The 17102-nt window shown below is 43.3% G+C and overlaps 1 protein-coding gene across 29 annotated transcripts in view; it reads left to right on the forward strand.

Moving 5' to 3' along the window:
• The window catches only part of FANCC (FA complementation group C), a 264288-nt gene that overhangs the window by 212293 nt on the left and 34893 nt on the right, over nucleotides 1-17102 (forward strand). For all 29 annotated transcript variants that reach the window (XR_014817681.1, XR_014817688.1, XR_014817687.1 and 26 more), the window contains one exon: nucleotides 13189-13345. Coding sequence is in view for 9 of the 29 variants with exons in the window: in XM_084979743.1 (XP_084835869.1) it covers nucleotides 13189-13345 (157 nt within the window). In the remaining 20 variants the exon portion in view is untranslated. The remainder of the gene's footprint in view (nucleotides 1-13188; nucleotides 13346-17102) is intronic.

The raw sequence follows: 17102 nt of genomic DNA on the forward strand, positions 1-17102 counted from the left end.
TATTTCATTTTGCTCTCTTGTTTGTATGGTTTCTGAGAAATTGGATATAATCTTGTCTTAGTTCCTCTATAGGTAAGGTGTTTTTTTTTTTTTCTAGCTTCTTTTAGAGTTTTTCCTTATCTTTAATTATTTATTTTGGTAGTTTCAAAATGATATGCCTAAGTGTGGGGTTTGGCATTTATCCTGCATGTGTCCTCTAAGCTTCCTGAAACTGTGATTTTTGTGTCTGACATTAATTTGGGAAAATTCTCAGTCAATACCATTTCAAATATTTCTTCTGTCCCTTTATTTCTTCTTCTTTTTTTTTTTTTTTTTTTTTTTTGGCTTTTTAGGGCCACACCCATGGCATGTGGAGGTTCCCAGCCTAGGAGTCAAATCAGAGCCACAGCTGCTGGCCACAGCCACAGCCACAGCAATGTGAAATCCAAGCCTTGTCTGCGACCTACACCACAGCTCACAGCAATGCCAGATCCTTAACCCACTGAGTGAGGCCAGGAGTCAAACCTGCAACCTCATGGTTCCTAGTCGGATTCGTTTCTGCTGCACCATAATGGGAACTCCTCTTTCTTCTTCTGTTACCCTCATTACACATATGTTACACCTTGTACAGCTGTGCCACATCCCTTGGAAATTCTGTTCTGTTTGGGTTTTTTTGTTTGTTTTGTTTTTTCAGTCCTTGTTATCTTTGCTTTTTGGTTTTCAAGGTTTCCATTCGTATATCTTCTAGGCCAGAGATTCTTTGTTCACCACATCTACTAATAAACCCATCAAAGGCATTCTTCATTTCTTTTATAGTGTTTTTTACCTCTAGTATTTCTTTTTGGTTCTTTCTTAGGGCTTCCATCTCTCTGCTTACATTGCTCATTTGTTCTTACATGCTGTCTACTTTATCCATTAGAATCCTTAGCATATTAATCATAGTCGTTTTTAATTTCCGGTCTGATAGTTCCAGCAACTCTGCTGTGTCTGGTTCTGATTATTGCTCTATCTCTTCCAATTATGTTTTTTTTTTTTCCCCTTTTGGTATGTCTAGTAATTTTTTTCCTTACTTAGATGTACTTTTGCTTAGATATACCAAATAAAAGTAATAGCTGTGAATAGGCTTTGTCATGTGATGGTGAGATGTGAGGGGAGGGGGTGTTCTGTAGTCCTATGGTTAGGCCTCAGTCTTTTCCTGAGCCTGTGTCTTTGCCCTGTGAACTTACAAGTGTTTCTCAGTTTTTTCTTCCTCTTAACTGGCATAGGATGCCTAGAGCTAGCTGGGAGTGGTTATTTGCCTTCCCTCTGGTCAGTTAGGCTCTGATAATACCCCAGCAGGTTAGGCACTGGTTAACTAGTTCCCCCTGAGGGCAGGCCTTGATATGAAAAACAGAGCTCTGTTGTATTTAAAAAGGGTTCCCTTTTCCTCTCTTCCTGCCTAAAGCAGGAGTGGCTTTTTCTCTGATGTTTACTGTGAGGACCTGGTTGGAACTCATGAGGGAAATCTCAGGATATTGTGAGGGCCCCTCTATGCCTCAGTCCCCCTGGAGTTTTTAACTCTCATAGTTGTTCACACTGAGCCTCCAGCCATTTGCTGATTCCAGGTCAGGTTTACCTACCTAGTACTGGTTTCTCTGGTGGCTTCTTGTGGATCTCTGCTCCAGTCAGCTGTGATTCCCTGTATTTGCTTATCTGTTATTTCCAATCTTGGGGGCCAAGGTTTGCCCTGTGTCCTTCCTTCTCTTAAGTTTGAAAGAAGAGTTGTTGATTTTTTAGTCTCTTCTACTTACTGTTTTTGTTAAGACAAAAGGGTGACTTCCAAGTTCCTTGCATGCAGAACAGAAAACTTGAGGATTTATATGGAACATTAAAAAAAAAAAAAAGTAACTACAATACCCTTATTATATCTAAAAATGACACTGATTCCTGATTATCACCATATATTTAGGCAGAGAGCAAATTTTCCTGTGTTTTTGTTGTTGTTGTTGCTGTTGTTATTGTTGTTTTCCCTTTTGGAATTAAGAGTCCAAAGTCCACACATTGTATTGGTTGATCACAAGTCCCTTTCAGTCTGTAGTGTCTTTGTTTTTGTTTCACAAATTATTTGTTGAAATAATTTGTTGATTTTCTGCACCCTTGATTTACAGAGCACTCTGCCATCTTGAGTATGATAAAGGGTGCAGTCATTCCCTCAGCCCCGCACTGACTTAAGATGCTCCCTTAACCATATAAAGTCATGGAGTTCCCGTCGTGGTGCAGCGGTTAATGAATCCGACTAGTAACCATGAGGTTGCGGGTTTGATCCCTGGCCTCGCTCAGTGGGTTAAGGATCCGGCGTTGCCATGAGCTGCGGTGTAGGTTGCAGACTCAGCTCGGATCCTGCATTGCTGTGGCTCTGGTGTAGGCTGGTGGCTACAGCTCCGATTGGACCCCTAGCCTGGGAACCTCCATATGCCGCGAGTGTGGCCCTTACAAAAATATATATATATATATATCATATAAAGTCATCTCTGAGTATCCACAGGAGATTGGTTCCAGGACCCAGGACCCCCATGGATACCAAAATCCACAGATGCTCAGATTCCTTATATAAAATGTCAGAGTACAGTAGGTAGGACAGTTGGCCCTCCTTAGCAGATTGAATTGTACTCAATTTCTGTATGTATTTGGGCCTGTTTCACTATTTTCTGCTGTGTTTCTTTGGCCTATGGTGTATTCATGCATCAGTACCATTTTGTTTTAATGACAGAGTCTTTCTAATATGCTTAGTATAAAAATAGGGCTATTTCCCACTCATTTCTCTTCTTTTGCAGGGTTTTTCTAGCAGTTCTTCATTGCTTTATCTTTCAAGTAAAACTTTGAAGCCAGTTTGTCTAGCTCCAGGATAGCCAGCTCGTATCATTTGGAGGGAGACTCATGTTAAATACATAGATTAGCTGAGGGAGAATTGGCATCTTTGTGATGTTAAGGTTTTCTGTCCACCTAGCCAAGAGCACCTAATGTGTTTCCATTTTGTTCAGGTGTACTTCTGTGATCTTAAGGAGTCTTTCACCTATTTTCCACATTTCTTATTCCTCATGGCTTTATTGTTTTATTTATTTATTTTTAGGCTGTAATAAGTGGATATTCTTCCCATCTTCAAATTAATGTACTACTTTTGGAAAATGAACAACCTCAAAACCACCATCATTCGTTCAGAGGAAGTATTACAATATAGTATTTGTCATTTTTCAGCTATCACTCTTAAAAACTAGAATGTATAGTTTAATTTTATTTTTTATGACATTTTGTAATCCGGGAATTTGTTAAGGTAAGATTTAGAAAGAGAAATAGAAGGTTAAATCGTTGGATGCTTTAAAAAAAGATCGGGGAGTTCCCATCGTGGCTCAGCAGAAACAAACCCAACTAGTATCAATGAGGATGCCAGTTCAATCCCTGGCCTCGCTCAGTGGGTTAAGGATCTGATTCAGCATTGCCGCAAGCTGTGGTGTATGTTGCAGGCTCGACTTGGGTCCTGCATTGCTGTGGTTGTGGTGTAGGTCGGCAGTTGCAACTCCGATTCAACCCCTAGCCTGGGAACAGATGTGGCCCTAAATGAGCAAAAGAAAAAAAAAAAAAAAAAAAAAAAGAAGATCAGAACATAATTTTCACGGTTAAAAATATAAAGACTTTCCTGTCTATTCTAAACTTCTGTCAATATTTCTCCGAGAATCTGAATTTCTTGAATAGCCTGATCAGTTACCTTTCTCATTTATGTAAGATATTGAGTAATAATTAATTTGAAAGTCTATATAGTGTGCTAAGTGCAGTCCACATGCATTTGCCCTCTGTATCGTTTTTCTGAGTGCACACTGCAGGTTCTAATGGCTTACCCCACCAACTTTTATTTTGAAAGCAATTTTTCAGTCTTTACTTTGAAAATGCTCTTTCACTTTGGTGGCTCCATTTCTAATGTATTTACTAATGCTTTTTATCGAAGAATATGATCTTCACAACCTGTATCTCCAGTCTTACTTTTTCAACAAGAGTTGAATTAAGGGGAAAGAGAAAAATGCCCCTTGGCATCCTCTGTGATGCCCCACGGAGCTGCTTCAGAAATTACTAGCAAAGTAGAGACATGCATAGAAAATGGCCACTCTTGCTCCACCCATGGTGCTCAGATGGAAAGCTGAGCTCAGAGGCTCCATGAGTAGGCCTGAACTCCTTTGCTATTTATTTTACTTGTGATAGCATGTTCTCCCTCAGTAACTAATAAAATTTATTTGGTTTGGAAAATGTCTGCTACTCCGTAGGGGACAGATTGTCCAGAAATGCTGGGTGGTCTTCACCTTGTCCAATTCTGATGGCTTCAGCTCAGCAAGTTCCCCAAGCAGTGGCGTAAGGGCTGGAGCCTTTCCATGGACACGTTCCCATAGACAGAGCATCCCAGCCACATGTTGACACAGAGAGACCAATTCAGCCAATCAGGGCCAGCTACCACCCCTTCACCAGCATCCCCATTCCCCCAGCCCCTTGAACACTTCCCCAAATGTGCGCTGTGGTCATTTAGAAACACATACTTTCTTTGACCAGTGTGCCCTGCCCTGTGTTCAGCCGTCCAAGTATTTGCTTTACCACAGTCACCGTGGAATTTCATCTGGTTTTACAACTGGCTTGGTGTCTTTGGCCTTGGCTCCCAAATGCAATCATGTATTTTCAGAAATGGGCAGCCTCTCTTCTTTTAAACAGCAGATGCTTGCCCCTCTCAGCAGTTTAGATAACCTAGAGGAACTTTCTAATGTCTAGGCCTAAACGTCGAACCTAATTTCTTAAAATCTGTCCCTGGGGTTGCCACTGTAGCCACCTGCAAGCTGCATATTGCATAAAACCTTTCTGGGAGGGCTGTTGCGATCCTTTCATTAGTCCGTGGAGTACCAGTAATTCTGCCTGACGCATCTTTTATGGTAAACCTAAATCCATTGCTTCAAATACTGAAAAGTTTGATGACTAGAAGAAGTTTTTCTACATACTAGAGTGAATGAGCCAGTGAACAAATAAGAACTGGGTGTGGGACTGATCAGCCAACTGACCTCATGGGGTAACTATGAGTGTTAAGTACAATTATAAATTTATGCATACAATTATAAATTGTAGACCACAATAGTTTTGAGAGTTGAAAGAGGTGCCTGTTGTAATTATGGTGGGATAACAGACACAAACCTGTCCCAGACACACTGGAACATTATTTAAATGGGTCCAGTGACTACAGTATGTTTAGCACGATGCCTGGCACCCCAAATAAACCCTCAATAACTATTAGCTTGTTGCTGTAATTATGGTTGTCGTTGACTTTAGTGATAATTAAATTATTTTTGATAATGTCTTACTAGGTTTTCTCAAGTTATATCTTTTCCTTCAAGTGAAATTATCACTGCACTAAGGCCAGATGTAAGCTAAATTCCCATTGCTAAAAAAGCTAATACAGCTCCAAAGATACTTAATAAGAAAAAAATAACTCACAAGAGAAGGCTGACCTTCAACCAAGCCTCTAGTTTTATGTTTTTTTCAGCTCAAAGAAGAAAAAAATCAGGCTTTAAATGTTGTCAACAGAGGTGAATGTCTAAACGAAGAAACGCTCGTACCAAGGACAGAAAGTTAGCAAAACAGTAGTAGTAACTGAAACTCCCATTTCTATCTCTCCATTTATTGAAACGTCCTCTTTTTTTTTTTTTCCATATCTTAATAAGATATGGTCACAAAATTAGTCATTGAAAAAGTTTACTAATACTGCTTTATAATAAATATTCCAGTGTGTCTGGCTTTGGACACTGTCTTTGCTTGGTGTTGCTGCTCTTTGCTTTGAGAAGTGACTTCACTGCACATATAAATGATACTGATGGCACAGTTTCCTCAAATTTGACATACTTCCTAGATCAAGTTTTCATGGAAATACACCCTTGAGATATAATAGAGACTATTCCTTCTACTTTCTTGGAACTAAGTACTCCAGAAAAGTGGGTCCTGATTTTTGAGGTCTTCTTAGCAGCCCAAGCAGCTCTTGATCTCTGTCTGGTTTGGAAGGTGGACACTGCCTGCATTTGTCCAAAATGAGGAAGCTCCCTCCTCTCTCCTGCCTCTCAAGACGGTGTTAGCACACACTCCCTACCACTGGGCACCAACCTCATCAAGAACTTTTCTTGCAAAGAATTGCATTCCACATTCTGCTTTTGTACTGTAGCTATAAAAAAAAAATATTTGGAGCCAAAATTATTTAATAAGCAGCTGGACCAATTTCTTTACCTACTACCGCTTTTTTTGGAGAGGCTGAGGCACACGCCTAACTCATTAAATTGAGTATTGGGGGAATCGGAGTACAGTTTTCTAAATGTTAAGAAGGCATCTGCCTGGAAGAGTCGTTGGACAGGGCAGAATGTCCTGTCCAGGGTTCTCCTGCTTCATGTCAGAAATTATTGCTAAGATTCCGATATTCTACACAAAAATGCAGACTAGCAGCCTATTCATCAGTAAGTTAAAGAAGAAAATTATAATGTATTACACCTAAGTCCCAAATCCCCATCATTTTCCTAAAACATAGCTACAATGCAGAAAACTTCCTGTGATTATTATGGAGGAATTTTAGAGAGCCAAATTTTTATCTTACCCTGTTTTTCTTGAAATCGTCATGGATGGATGGCAGTATAGGTAGAATAGGAAAAGGACAGCTTTAGAGTGTTTGTGACGAACATATATTAAACCGAATGAAATTTTTCAGTGTCCATGAAAACACTTTCTTTATTTTACTGGCTCTTTACTCTGTGTGTGCATGTGTTCATTTTATCAGGTCAGGTCAAACAATACAATGCAAAAGTATATTCAGAAAATGTCAATGTCCTTATCACCCTCCAGTACAGAATATAAGAATACCTTATATTCTTTTAAATGTTAGAAATCTTAGGAAACAATTTTCTCTCTTTTTATAAATAGCTTTAAAAAAAAAAAAAAAGTTTGGAGTTCCCACTGTGGTGCAATGGGATCGGTGGCTTTTGGGGAACTCTGGGTTGCAGGTTCGACCCCCGGCCCAGCACAGTGGGTTGAGGATCCAGCATTGCCACAGCCGCAGCTTAGCCCAAGACTGGGGCTCGGATCTGATCCCTGGCCCAGGAACTCCATATGCCACAGTGTGGCCAAAAATGAAAAAACAAACAAACAAAAAAAGCTAAACCAAAAACAGCATGGCACTACACACATGACCCTGGAACCTGATTTATTTCTTTTTCTTTTTCTTTTTCTTTTTTTTTTTTTTTTTTTTTTTTTTTTTTTTGGCTTTTTAGGACTGCACTAGCAGCATATGAAGATTCCCAGGCTAGGGGTTGAATCAGAGCTACAGCCACCGGCCTACGCCACAGCCACAACAACGTGGGATCCGAGCCACATCTGCAACCTACACCACAGCTCATGGCAATGCCGGATCCTTAACCCAATGAGCAAGGCCAGGGATCGAACCTGCGTCCTCGTGAATACTAGTCAGATTCATTTCTGCTGAGCCACACAACAGGAACTCCTGGAACCTGAATTTTAACCAACATATCTTAAGTAACCCTCAAGGGATAGACATCCAATTCATCATAAAATAGGAAGATACGAATGGACCATAATTTATTTAGCCAATGGATGCAGTCAAGTTATGTCCAATTTTGTCTTTATAATATCCTTCAACTAATGCTTTTATTTCTGCCAGGCAGATTCACGAAAGTATGGTTATGATGGCCGGGGATATGTGTATTTTACAATTAATTAGGTGGTATCCCATGGCTTAACCAAAAGGGTAAAGCCATTCTCTGTCTCCCTTCTGAGAACACCCAATCCCTATACCTGCTTTAGCAGTGTGTGTTGTCATTCATCTTAACATTTGCTGATGTGCACCTGAAAAAGACACCTCCTCAATGTTATGTCTTCGTTATGGCTGCACCCACAGCTTAGGGAAGTTTCTGGGCCAGGGATTGAATCCAAGCTGCAGCTATGACCTACACCGCAGCTGTGGTGAGGCCAGATCCTTTAACCCATTGCCTGGGTCAGGGATCGAACCCCTGCCTCTGCAGAGACCTGAGCTGCTGCAGTCAGATTCTTTTTTTTTTTTTTTTTTTTTTTTTTTTGTCTTTTTTGCTATTTCTTGGGCCGCTCCCGGGGCATATGGAGGTTCCCAGGCTAGGGGTCGAATCGGAGCTGTAGCCACTGGCCTACGCCAGACCCACAGCAACGAGGGATCCAAGCCACGTCTGAGACCTACACCACAGCTCACGGCAACGCCGGACCCTTAACCCACTGAGCAAGGGCAGGGACCGAACCTGCAACCTCATGGTTCCTGGTTGGATTTGTTAACCACTGCGCCACGACGGGAACTCCTGCAGTCAGATTCTAAACCCACTGCACCATGGCAGGAACTCGCCTCCTTGATATGTTAGTTGACCTTTCTTTGCTATCAATAAGGTTGGAAATCTGCATATTTTTACTGTCTATTTGCATTTCTTTTATAATTTGCCTTCCTTTATCCTGGTCTTATTGAGGTATAATTTACATATAATGTAATTTTTTATTTCTAAACCAACCTGGTTGTGTAACATTTATATATAACTTAGAACATTATATATAATATCAATGTGTTGGTTCAACCAAATTCTGTTATGCAAGTGTATTAAGATTATATTGCTTTGGGATTTCTTTATCTAAGATTAATATGAAGGTTAAGTCATTAATGTTTTAGAGCAAAACAGATTTTTTTTTTGTCTTTTTTTAGGGCTGTACCTGCGGCATATGGAGGTTCCCAGGCTAGGGATCTCATCAGAGCTGTTGCTGCCAACCTACACCACAGCCACAGCAATGCCAGATCTGAGCAGAGTCTGTGACCTACACCACAGCTCACAGCAACACTGGATCTTTAACCCACTGAGTGAGGCCAGGGATCGAATCTGCAACCGCATGGTTCCTAGTTGGATTCGTTTCCGCTGCGCCAAGACGGGAACTCCAAATTTTTTTTTTTTTGTTAATAGATGATAGAAATGATTCATGGATCCATAAATTCAATTCATAGCAATTAGTAGAGTGTGCTCTGAATCAAGAGTAATAAAAAGACAATTGTTAACATATACAGTTTTCAAACTGTGTCTGAGAAAAAATATTACATACTTACTGACTTGGGAGTAGAACTTAAGCAGCTCTATGTAAATTTGTAACTAAGCAGTATCTTTTAATTCAGATATTCACTGAAATACCATTTTTCACGAGCTGCCTTTTACATTTGTTCATATCTATCTACTGTTCATCATTCTCAACAGCTGCTGCTTCTGTGCACTGGGCATCGCTCAGCCCCCCGACCTCGGGGTAGAAATCACTCTTGATGCACATTTCCACTCAGAGGGCTAAGGAATGGGACTGAAGAACACTCACTGAAGTGAGAAACTTTGCTAATGATGTACATAATTATTTCATATAGACCCTGAAAAAAGATGAGGTGTGATGAGAGCAGGTCAAAAGACATCCCTGTTATTTGGGAAGGAAGGAGCCATCGTGCAGCCAAATTCTTCCCTCTGTATCCCAGAGCCTCCCTGCCTCCCAGGGGCTCCCTGGCTCTGAGACAGAGGCCACAGACCCTCCTGAGAGGGGTTCCTCTTCCTCCAAAAAGCTGGACAGAAATCCCCTCCCTGGGGTCTGTTAATGTGGCTAAAATTGGCCGACGGCTGGGACTTTGAAAAGTCTTCCCGAGACACTGAAGAGAGTGAACACAAGGTCCAGGCATCTGACTCACTGACTGCTCGCACCTGCCAGGCCCCAACTTCTGAGCAACACCCTCCACTCTCCTGCCTACAGAGTGGAGAGGCTTATAACCTGAGGCTGAGGACCAGTTCCAGCATCAGACTTCTTAGGGTTCAGATTGTAGCAGTATTTCTAAAAGGACTGTATTTATATGACCCACTTTGTGGAGATCCCAGTTGAGCGAGTCCAGTGTAGACACCCTTCCCCCAAATAATGCTGATTTTCTCACCATACTATAATTGAGCATATGAAACATAGAGAATTCTCATACATTCATGGAGTGAGTAGTAATTAGTAAATCCTTTGTCCCTCTCCAACCTCAAAAAATAAGGATAATAATGGTACCTGTTTTGTGGGATCGTTATAAGGGTGAAAATACAAGTAAAATGCTTAGCCTCCTTCCAAGTAAGCCCTTAATGAATGGTAGCTACTGGTCCTTCAGCCTGTCCCACTCCTCTGCAGCCGTCCATCTAAAACACCACCTTTCAGGAGCACGCACGGCCACCACCCCTGTGTGGCTTGCCAGTGTCACTCCCAGCACAGCCGTCCCTCTGGAGACTGGTCTGCAACGCTGGCCGCACCTCCATGCCCCTCCTCTTTGACTCTGCCTGCAGCCTCCGTCCCCACATCCACAGAGGGCCCTCTGATGCGGTGCTCGTGCTGCCCTCCCCATGTCCTCAGCCTCTCAGCAGACTGGCTCACAGCCGGGCCTGCCTTCTCCTTGGTAACATTCTCTGCTTCTGCGTCTCCTGTCCGTCTGGCTTTCCTTCTGTCTGCAGCTTCTCGGCCTTCTCCTCTCAAAAACGTCTTGAGGGACAGACCTGGGCCCCTTCTCTCCCCACTCCGACGTCTCTCCCTCAGAATCCCCCATTCCCAGGCCGCTCCAGGCCAGCTGGCAGCTCCCTGATAGGTCTTCAGCTCAGACCTTTGGCTGGAACTTCCGACGTGCGTACTTCCTTTCTCTGTTGGATTGTGCCTCATACATTCTAAACTCACCTGCCCCAAACTTAGCTCCTAGTAAACCCTTCACAAATCTTTTCTTCTCTTCTTGCCATCTGAACAAATGATCTGTCCCTCCATCTTGTAGCTCAAAGAAACTTGGAATGGCCTCCATCCCTACCTGACCTTCACCAGCCTCTGCTGAGATTCATGGCCAGGTCTCTTGATATTACTGCTAAGATACATCCCCACTCCTTCTCCACAGCCCCCCGGGTCCCAGCCAGCCCCAGCTCCTCCTTGCCTGGCCTGGGGTCCTGCGCAGCCTCATCACAAGGCACCTCACATGTGCTCTCTGGGGCTTTGCTTTCTTCTGACCTCGCTCTTCCCATCAGAGCCGCTGTTCCCTCTGCTGGAGTGTTCTTCCCACCGCTCCTCACCCTGCTCACCCCACACAGCCGTCTCTAGCCGAACTCAACCCAGAGGCTGCTTCCGGCCCCCACATCTAAGCTGGGACCCTCCTGTTACTCTCTTTTACCTCAGCCTATTCTTTTCCTTCGTGCCTTTATCACAGTTTGGGGTGTGTGTGTGTGTGTGTAAACCTCCCACTGGCTAAGGGTACACATTAGGTCTGTGTTGTCCCCAGTTGTTTGGCCTGCACCCGGCACATTCCGTGCCATGGGGGACGTGCTCAGCCATCTTCCTCGAATGCATGACTGCCAGCTCCTTGACTTCAAGTATACTGGGGAGGGCATGGGAAGGGCAGCCCAAAGCACTGGTGCCACAATAGAGGACATCTGTGGTGTGGCCCCAGCACTTGCGGGTGACACGAGGCTGGGGCACCACAGCAGTTCCTCACTGCCAGGTGTGGAGAGGTGAGGGAGGTGGGTCCCGTAAGATTTCCCAGAGGAGCCGATGCTCAGGGTGAACATGGGTGGCAGAAAGCAGGTCAGACAAGGGCCATCCCCACCCCTTCCCCCCCCCCCCCCAGCCCATCTGCCTGCTCCTGGGACAGGCCCTGCAACTCTTGCACTTCCTCTGGTCTTGCCCCAGTTAACCCAGGGCACAGGCTATAGGAGTTACATGGAGGGGGAAGAAAAGGAAAAACCACTGGATAATGCTACCCTGTGTCTTTGCCTGTCCATTTCCTGCCCCTGAACAGGAAATGGGCTTCATGCCAGCTTCTGCAGAGAAGTGGCCCAGACGTGATGGTGAAGGAAAAGACACTAAAGGGCTTGTTACGTAATGGGGAACCTTTATGCCCCCAGCTTTTGTTTTTCTTATTGAAAGCAGTAAACATCTGGAGTTCCCATCGTGACTCAGTGGTTAACGAATGCGACTAGGAACCATGAGGTTGCGGGTTCAATTCCTGGCCTTGCTCAGTGGGTGAAGGATCCAGCGTTGCCGTGAGCTGTGGTGCAGGTTGCAGACGCGGCTCGGATCCTGCATTGCTGTGGCTCTGGTGTAGGCCGGTGGCTACAGCTCCAATTGGACCCCTAGCCTGGGAACCTCCATATACTGCGAGAGCGGCCCAAGAAATGGCAAAGAGCCAAAAAAATAAATAAAATAAAAAGCAGTAAACATCTTTGGCAGAACCTGGAAAGCACCCTGCTGTCTGTAGTGCTGCTGGGGAAAGGGCTGAGAGAAGAAAGACAAGTCTCGCCAGGCCAGGGGCAGCCAGAGTCAGAGAGATGTCCCCCTGGTGCTCCCTCCCAGGAGACGTGGAACCCCTGAGTCACTGACCTGACACGGGAGGAACCTCCCCATACATTTTCCTACGGAATCATGACTACCCAGAATGGGTAGGGTCTATAGAGTATCATGCTGTGGATCAGCTATGGGTCAGCCAGGCCAGAACCACCTTTTATGAAATTATTACTAAAGAAAATTTTCAACAGATTTCCAAATGCAGTGATTGAATGTTTACTATGTGCCAAGAACTGTGCTAATCTCTGTGACTGTGGCTATTATTGTATTGGGTCCTTCCGACAACAGTATGAGGAAGACAGGCTCATTTTATAGAGGAGTGAAGTGGGGTGTAGAGGTTAACTTTCCCAAGGTCATACAGTTGGTAAGTGGTGGCTCTAGGATTCAAACCCAGGTCTGATTCCATATATCAAACCATTATGATGCACTTTCAAACATAAGTATTTCTTAAGTTAGAGACTGCATTTACCTGGCTATCTCAAGGCCTTTTTATATCCCATTTTTTTCTCTCTCTTTTTCCATCACTATGTATTTGTTTGCTCTTTTTGAAAGCATTGTTTTTTCTTGAGTTGAAGTGGAAGCATATTCACATTTTGCAAATGGATACTTGGTAAATATTTACTGATATTATAAATATTAACTGCTATGCTACTATGACCATGATGAAAAACAAAAGAAAAGTCATGGATTGGATTTGTTATTACATTTTGAACTCTCTTAATTGTCTTTTTTCAGTAACTCATTTATATTTAAAGTTTTGTTTGTTTTTACTGAAAGGAAGAAGATTTCTCTTCCTGCGTCAGCTATACTCTGCCTCTGGCTCCGGCACCTTCCCAGTCTTGAAAATACAATGCTGCATCTTTTTGAAAAGCTAGTCTTCAGTGAGAGAAATTTCCTGAGAAGGATTGAATGCTTTATGAAAGATTTGTTACTGGTATGTGCTGGGTTTTGATGGGAAGAAAAACCCTTAAAATAAAGGTAACAAGTATCATTTCTTTAGCTCAAGGGGAAAAATGTAAACAGCAATTGACACCCTTGAAAATAATCTATGCTTTTTTTGGGGGAGGGGGAATACCTAATATAAAGGCTTTTCCGTATACCTGGAGCATGTATTTAAAATCAGGAGAGGTTGGGAGTTCCCACTGTGGCTCAGCAGGTTAAGAATCCAACATAATGTCTGTGAAGATGTGGGTTCAATCCCTGGCCCCGCTCATGGGTTAAGGATCCAGCATTGCTGCAAGCTGCAGCGTAGGCCACAGCCTAGCATTGCTGTGGCTGTGACGTAGGCCAGCACTGCAGCTCCAATTTGACCCCTACTCCTGGAACTTGCATGTGCTGCAGGTGCAGTCCTAAAAAGAAAAAAAAAAAAAAAAAGAAAGAAAGGATTACATGTTGAAATGATGATATATCAGATCTATTGGGTTAAGTAAAATGTAACGTGATCATTGGACCTTGTATTGCAGCATATTCACAAGAATTGACATTTGGGCAATAAAACACATTTTTAAAAACTATTTATTTCCACATGAAAAGTTAAGTTTTAAAAAGTGAGAAATCTTATGAACAATGGGAGGAATCAGTTAACAAAGAAAAGCATCCAAAAAAATAAACTTTTAGCCATTCACTAGAGGAAAAACAAAACGCTTAAGGGATACAAAACAAAACCCCAGAAAACTGGTAAAAACAACCAAGAATTCTGTCCATTTTCTTTTGAGGTAAGCCTGCCAGCCTTGAACCCCCCCCTCTATGCCGGGGCTGTCCAGGTTCCCCACTACTTGGGTCCTTTCAGGCCTGGGAAATCAGGGGCTCAAGTGGACTAAATGGACCCATTGACCAGTCCAGCTCAGGGGCTGGGCTCACAGGCAGTCCGCAGAACCAGACCAGTCGGAGTGTTTTCGCTCTGTGGGAGGCAGCTCTGGAATTTATGTGCCTTTTTATAAGAACAGGAATAAAGACCAATGCACGCTGAAAAAACTATTTAAAAACTACAGGAGGTGTCCTGCTCCTGGGGCGTCTATTTTACAGGAACCTCAGTTTGCGCTGACACATTTTGTCTTCAGCTTTTGTAACCTCGGGGAGATACGGCACAGAGATTTCCTCCTACTGTACAGATGGAGAAAAGTAGTTCAGAGAGAGATGGTGAGCATTCGGACCTCAAGCTGGTGGCCAGGAAAGTGGGCAGGAGAGTGTTCACCTCCCCACTGAGCTGAGACTTGGGTTGGGGGCAGGGTGAATCTCCTCCGGGAGGGCACTGGGGTCAGCTGCTTACACAGCCCCCACCTCCCCAGCACCTTCCATTGGTTTAATTCAGTTAGAACTGTTTTGTTTCTCTCTCTTTCAAGTTGGAGGCCGTGTAACAGAATCCTCACTGAATCAGTTGCTTTCTCTCTACATCCCAGTTCTCTTTAGGTCCTCATCCCTCCGCATCAGCTCCCGCATGTGACCATGGCTTGTCTGCCGTCTCCCTCATTTCCAGGCTCCTCTTTGCCTTCCCATTCTGCAGCCTCCCAGATGACCACAGACAGTGTTGCAGTTGCCAACAGTTACGCTGCTTTCCGAATTGATTTAGAAGTTTACAGTGTTTGATAGAATTTAAAAAAAAAAAAAAAAAAAAGAGGAGTTTCCTTTGTGGCTCAGTGGATTAAGAACCCATCTGGTATCCACGAGGATTCAGGTTCGATCCCTGGCCCTGACTAGTGGGTTAAGGATCCAGCATTGCTGCTAGCTGTGGTGTAGGTCACAGATGCAACTCGATCCTGCGTTGCTGTAGCTGTGGCGTAGCCCCTGGCTACAACTCCAATTGGACCCCTAGCCTGGGAACTTCCATATGCACAGGTACAGCTATAAAAAATAAAAAATAAAAAATAAAAGAACAAAGAAAAGAAGATACTTATAAAGACCAAAAGGGCCCAGAGAGAGTTACTTTTAGCAAAACTAGTACTTGATCGCACCCATTCAAAAGAGATGCATATTAAGGTGAGAAATAAGGATGTATTTTATATTAAAATAATTATAACATTCAAAATAAAGGCTTTCAAAGCCCCAGAGCCCATTCAAAACATTACCTTTATTATCAGATAAATCTGTTTCTAAAGGCAATGCTATAATTCTCTGGTCCTTTTTCAGTGGCAAAATACAGTAACTGGGCTATTTCTTTGCCTGCGAAGGTATTTATTCAATTTTCTTTTTTCATTTTATTTATTTATTACTCAATGAATTTATTACATTTATAGCTGTGCAATGATCATCAAGTCTTCTCCCTATAGGAAAATTCCAGTTTTATCAGCTTCTCTAACTTGGTTGGATTCTGCAACCTGGCAATCCTTCTCTGAACCTTCTTCTTCACATCCTTTTTCCCTGTGGCCCTCGGGCCTGAGCAGCACTTCAGCAAGCACAGAATATGGTTGTGTGAGAGAGAGAAAGCGGGCACGCTCATCAGACATCACGTGGTTGTAGCCTTTGGTCTCCAGCTTACGGCTTAAAATGATTTTCCCCAACAGTTTTGCACTCCGTTGATTTACAGAAGCATTTATCAGGATCACATGTATAGAGATTCAGAGCTTCCATCATGGTCCAAGGGGGATTCCAGGGAGTGTTATTTGGTTTAATTTATTGTGGCATTGGCAGGATGTGACCCCTCTGTGCCTTATGGTTCAAGGAGATAATTATAATACGGAGCTGCCAGCCCTTGATTGGCATGGGCCGCTCTCCTCGGCATCCCGGGGCCTGTAGTGCCAGAAAACCAGGCAGGCTGGAATAAGCCTGTGCCGTGACCGAGTGATTAGAAGGGTAACCTGAAGAACCTGCTTCCTAATTGCATCATCTGATTCACTTATCACGGCGCAGTATCTCGGTGCAGTGACAGGACCGGGCAGAAGTATCAGAGAGATCTTGAAGGCTTGGATAGCACAGGGCTGCTGTGCTTTTCGTCCAGAAGAAACCCGATGCCTATGACATTAGCGTTGGATTCTGAGAGTAATTAAAGTGTGATGGTCTACCTAGCTTGTATTTTATGTGGAGCACTGTTAATTATGTTTCCATCTCTTGGGACTATCCAGAATTAGCCCTGGAAATTCTAGAGTTACCAAGATGTTGCAAAAACAAAAGATAAAAGCGTGGTACAGGTTGTACAAAGTGAAATGGTCTCCGCAAGTGTTCTTTGTTCTCTCAGGGACTCGGGCTTGATAGTTTCCATTAAGACTAGGAATAATAAGGCTCTAATTGAATAATCACCTGAATTCTGAATGCATATATGCATTTTTGACTTCGAAAATAAAGATAAGTTTTCGAAACCGCTTTACTTTTGAGACTCACCCTTTGGCTCCCATGGGCTGGACCTCCCCCAAGCTCATGGCCACCTGCCACATGTGGTGCTCCTAAATAAAATGAGGTATTAACCTCAGTTTGTCATCTCCTCAGCAGACCAACACTTTTCAAAAGCAGGTGGTCTTGTGTTTCCCTTGACAGAAGAGGCAATGAAGACTATAACCCATAGCTTCAGACCCGACCTTAAAAACCGATGTCACCAAAAAGCAGTGAAAGCCACTTGCTAATTATGCAGCTTTCTTGGCACTGTTTGGTTTCCCAAGGCTGGCCCTGAATCAGAAGGATGTTATGTTTTCCAGTTACAATTCTGTTTGTGGAGCCCAGAAAGCTATTGTTGATATTCCACATTTGAATGAAAAATGCTG

This window comes from Sus scrofa, chromosome 10 (assembly GCF_054392235.1).
Source record: "Sus scrofa isolate SSC_HxYL_T2T_F1_AM1 chromosome 10, Sscrofa_HxYL_maternal_Yorkshire_Landrace_v2.0, whole genome shotgun sequence".
NCBI lineage: Eukaryota > Metazoa > Chordata > Mammalia > Artiodactyla > Suidae > Sus > Sus scrofa.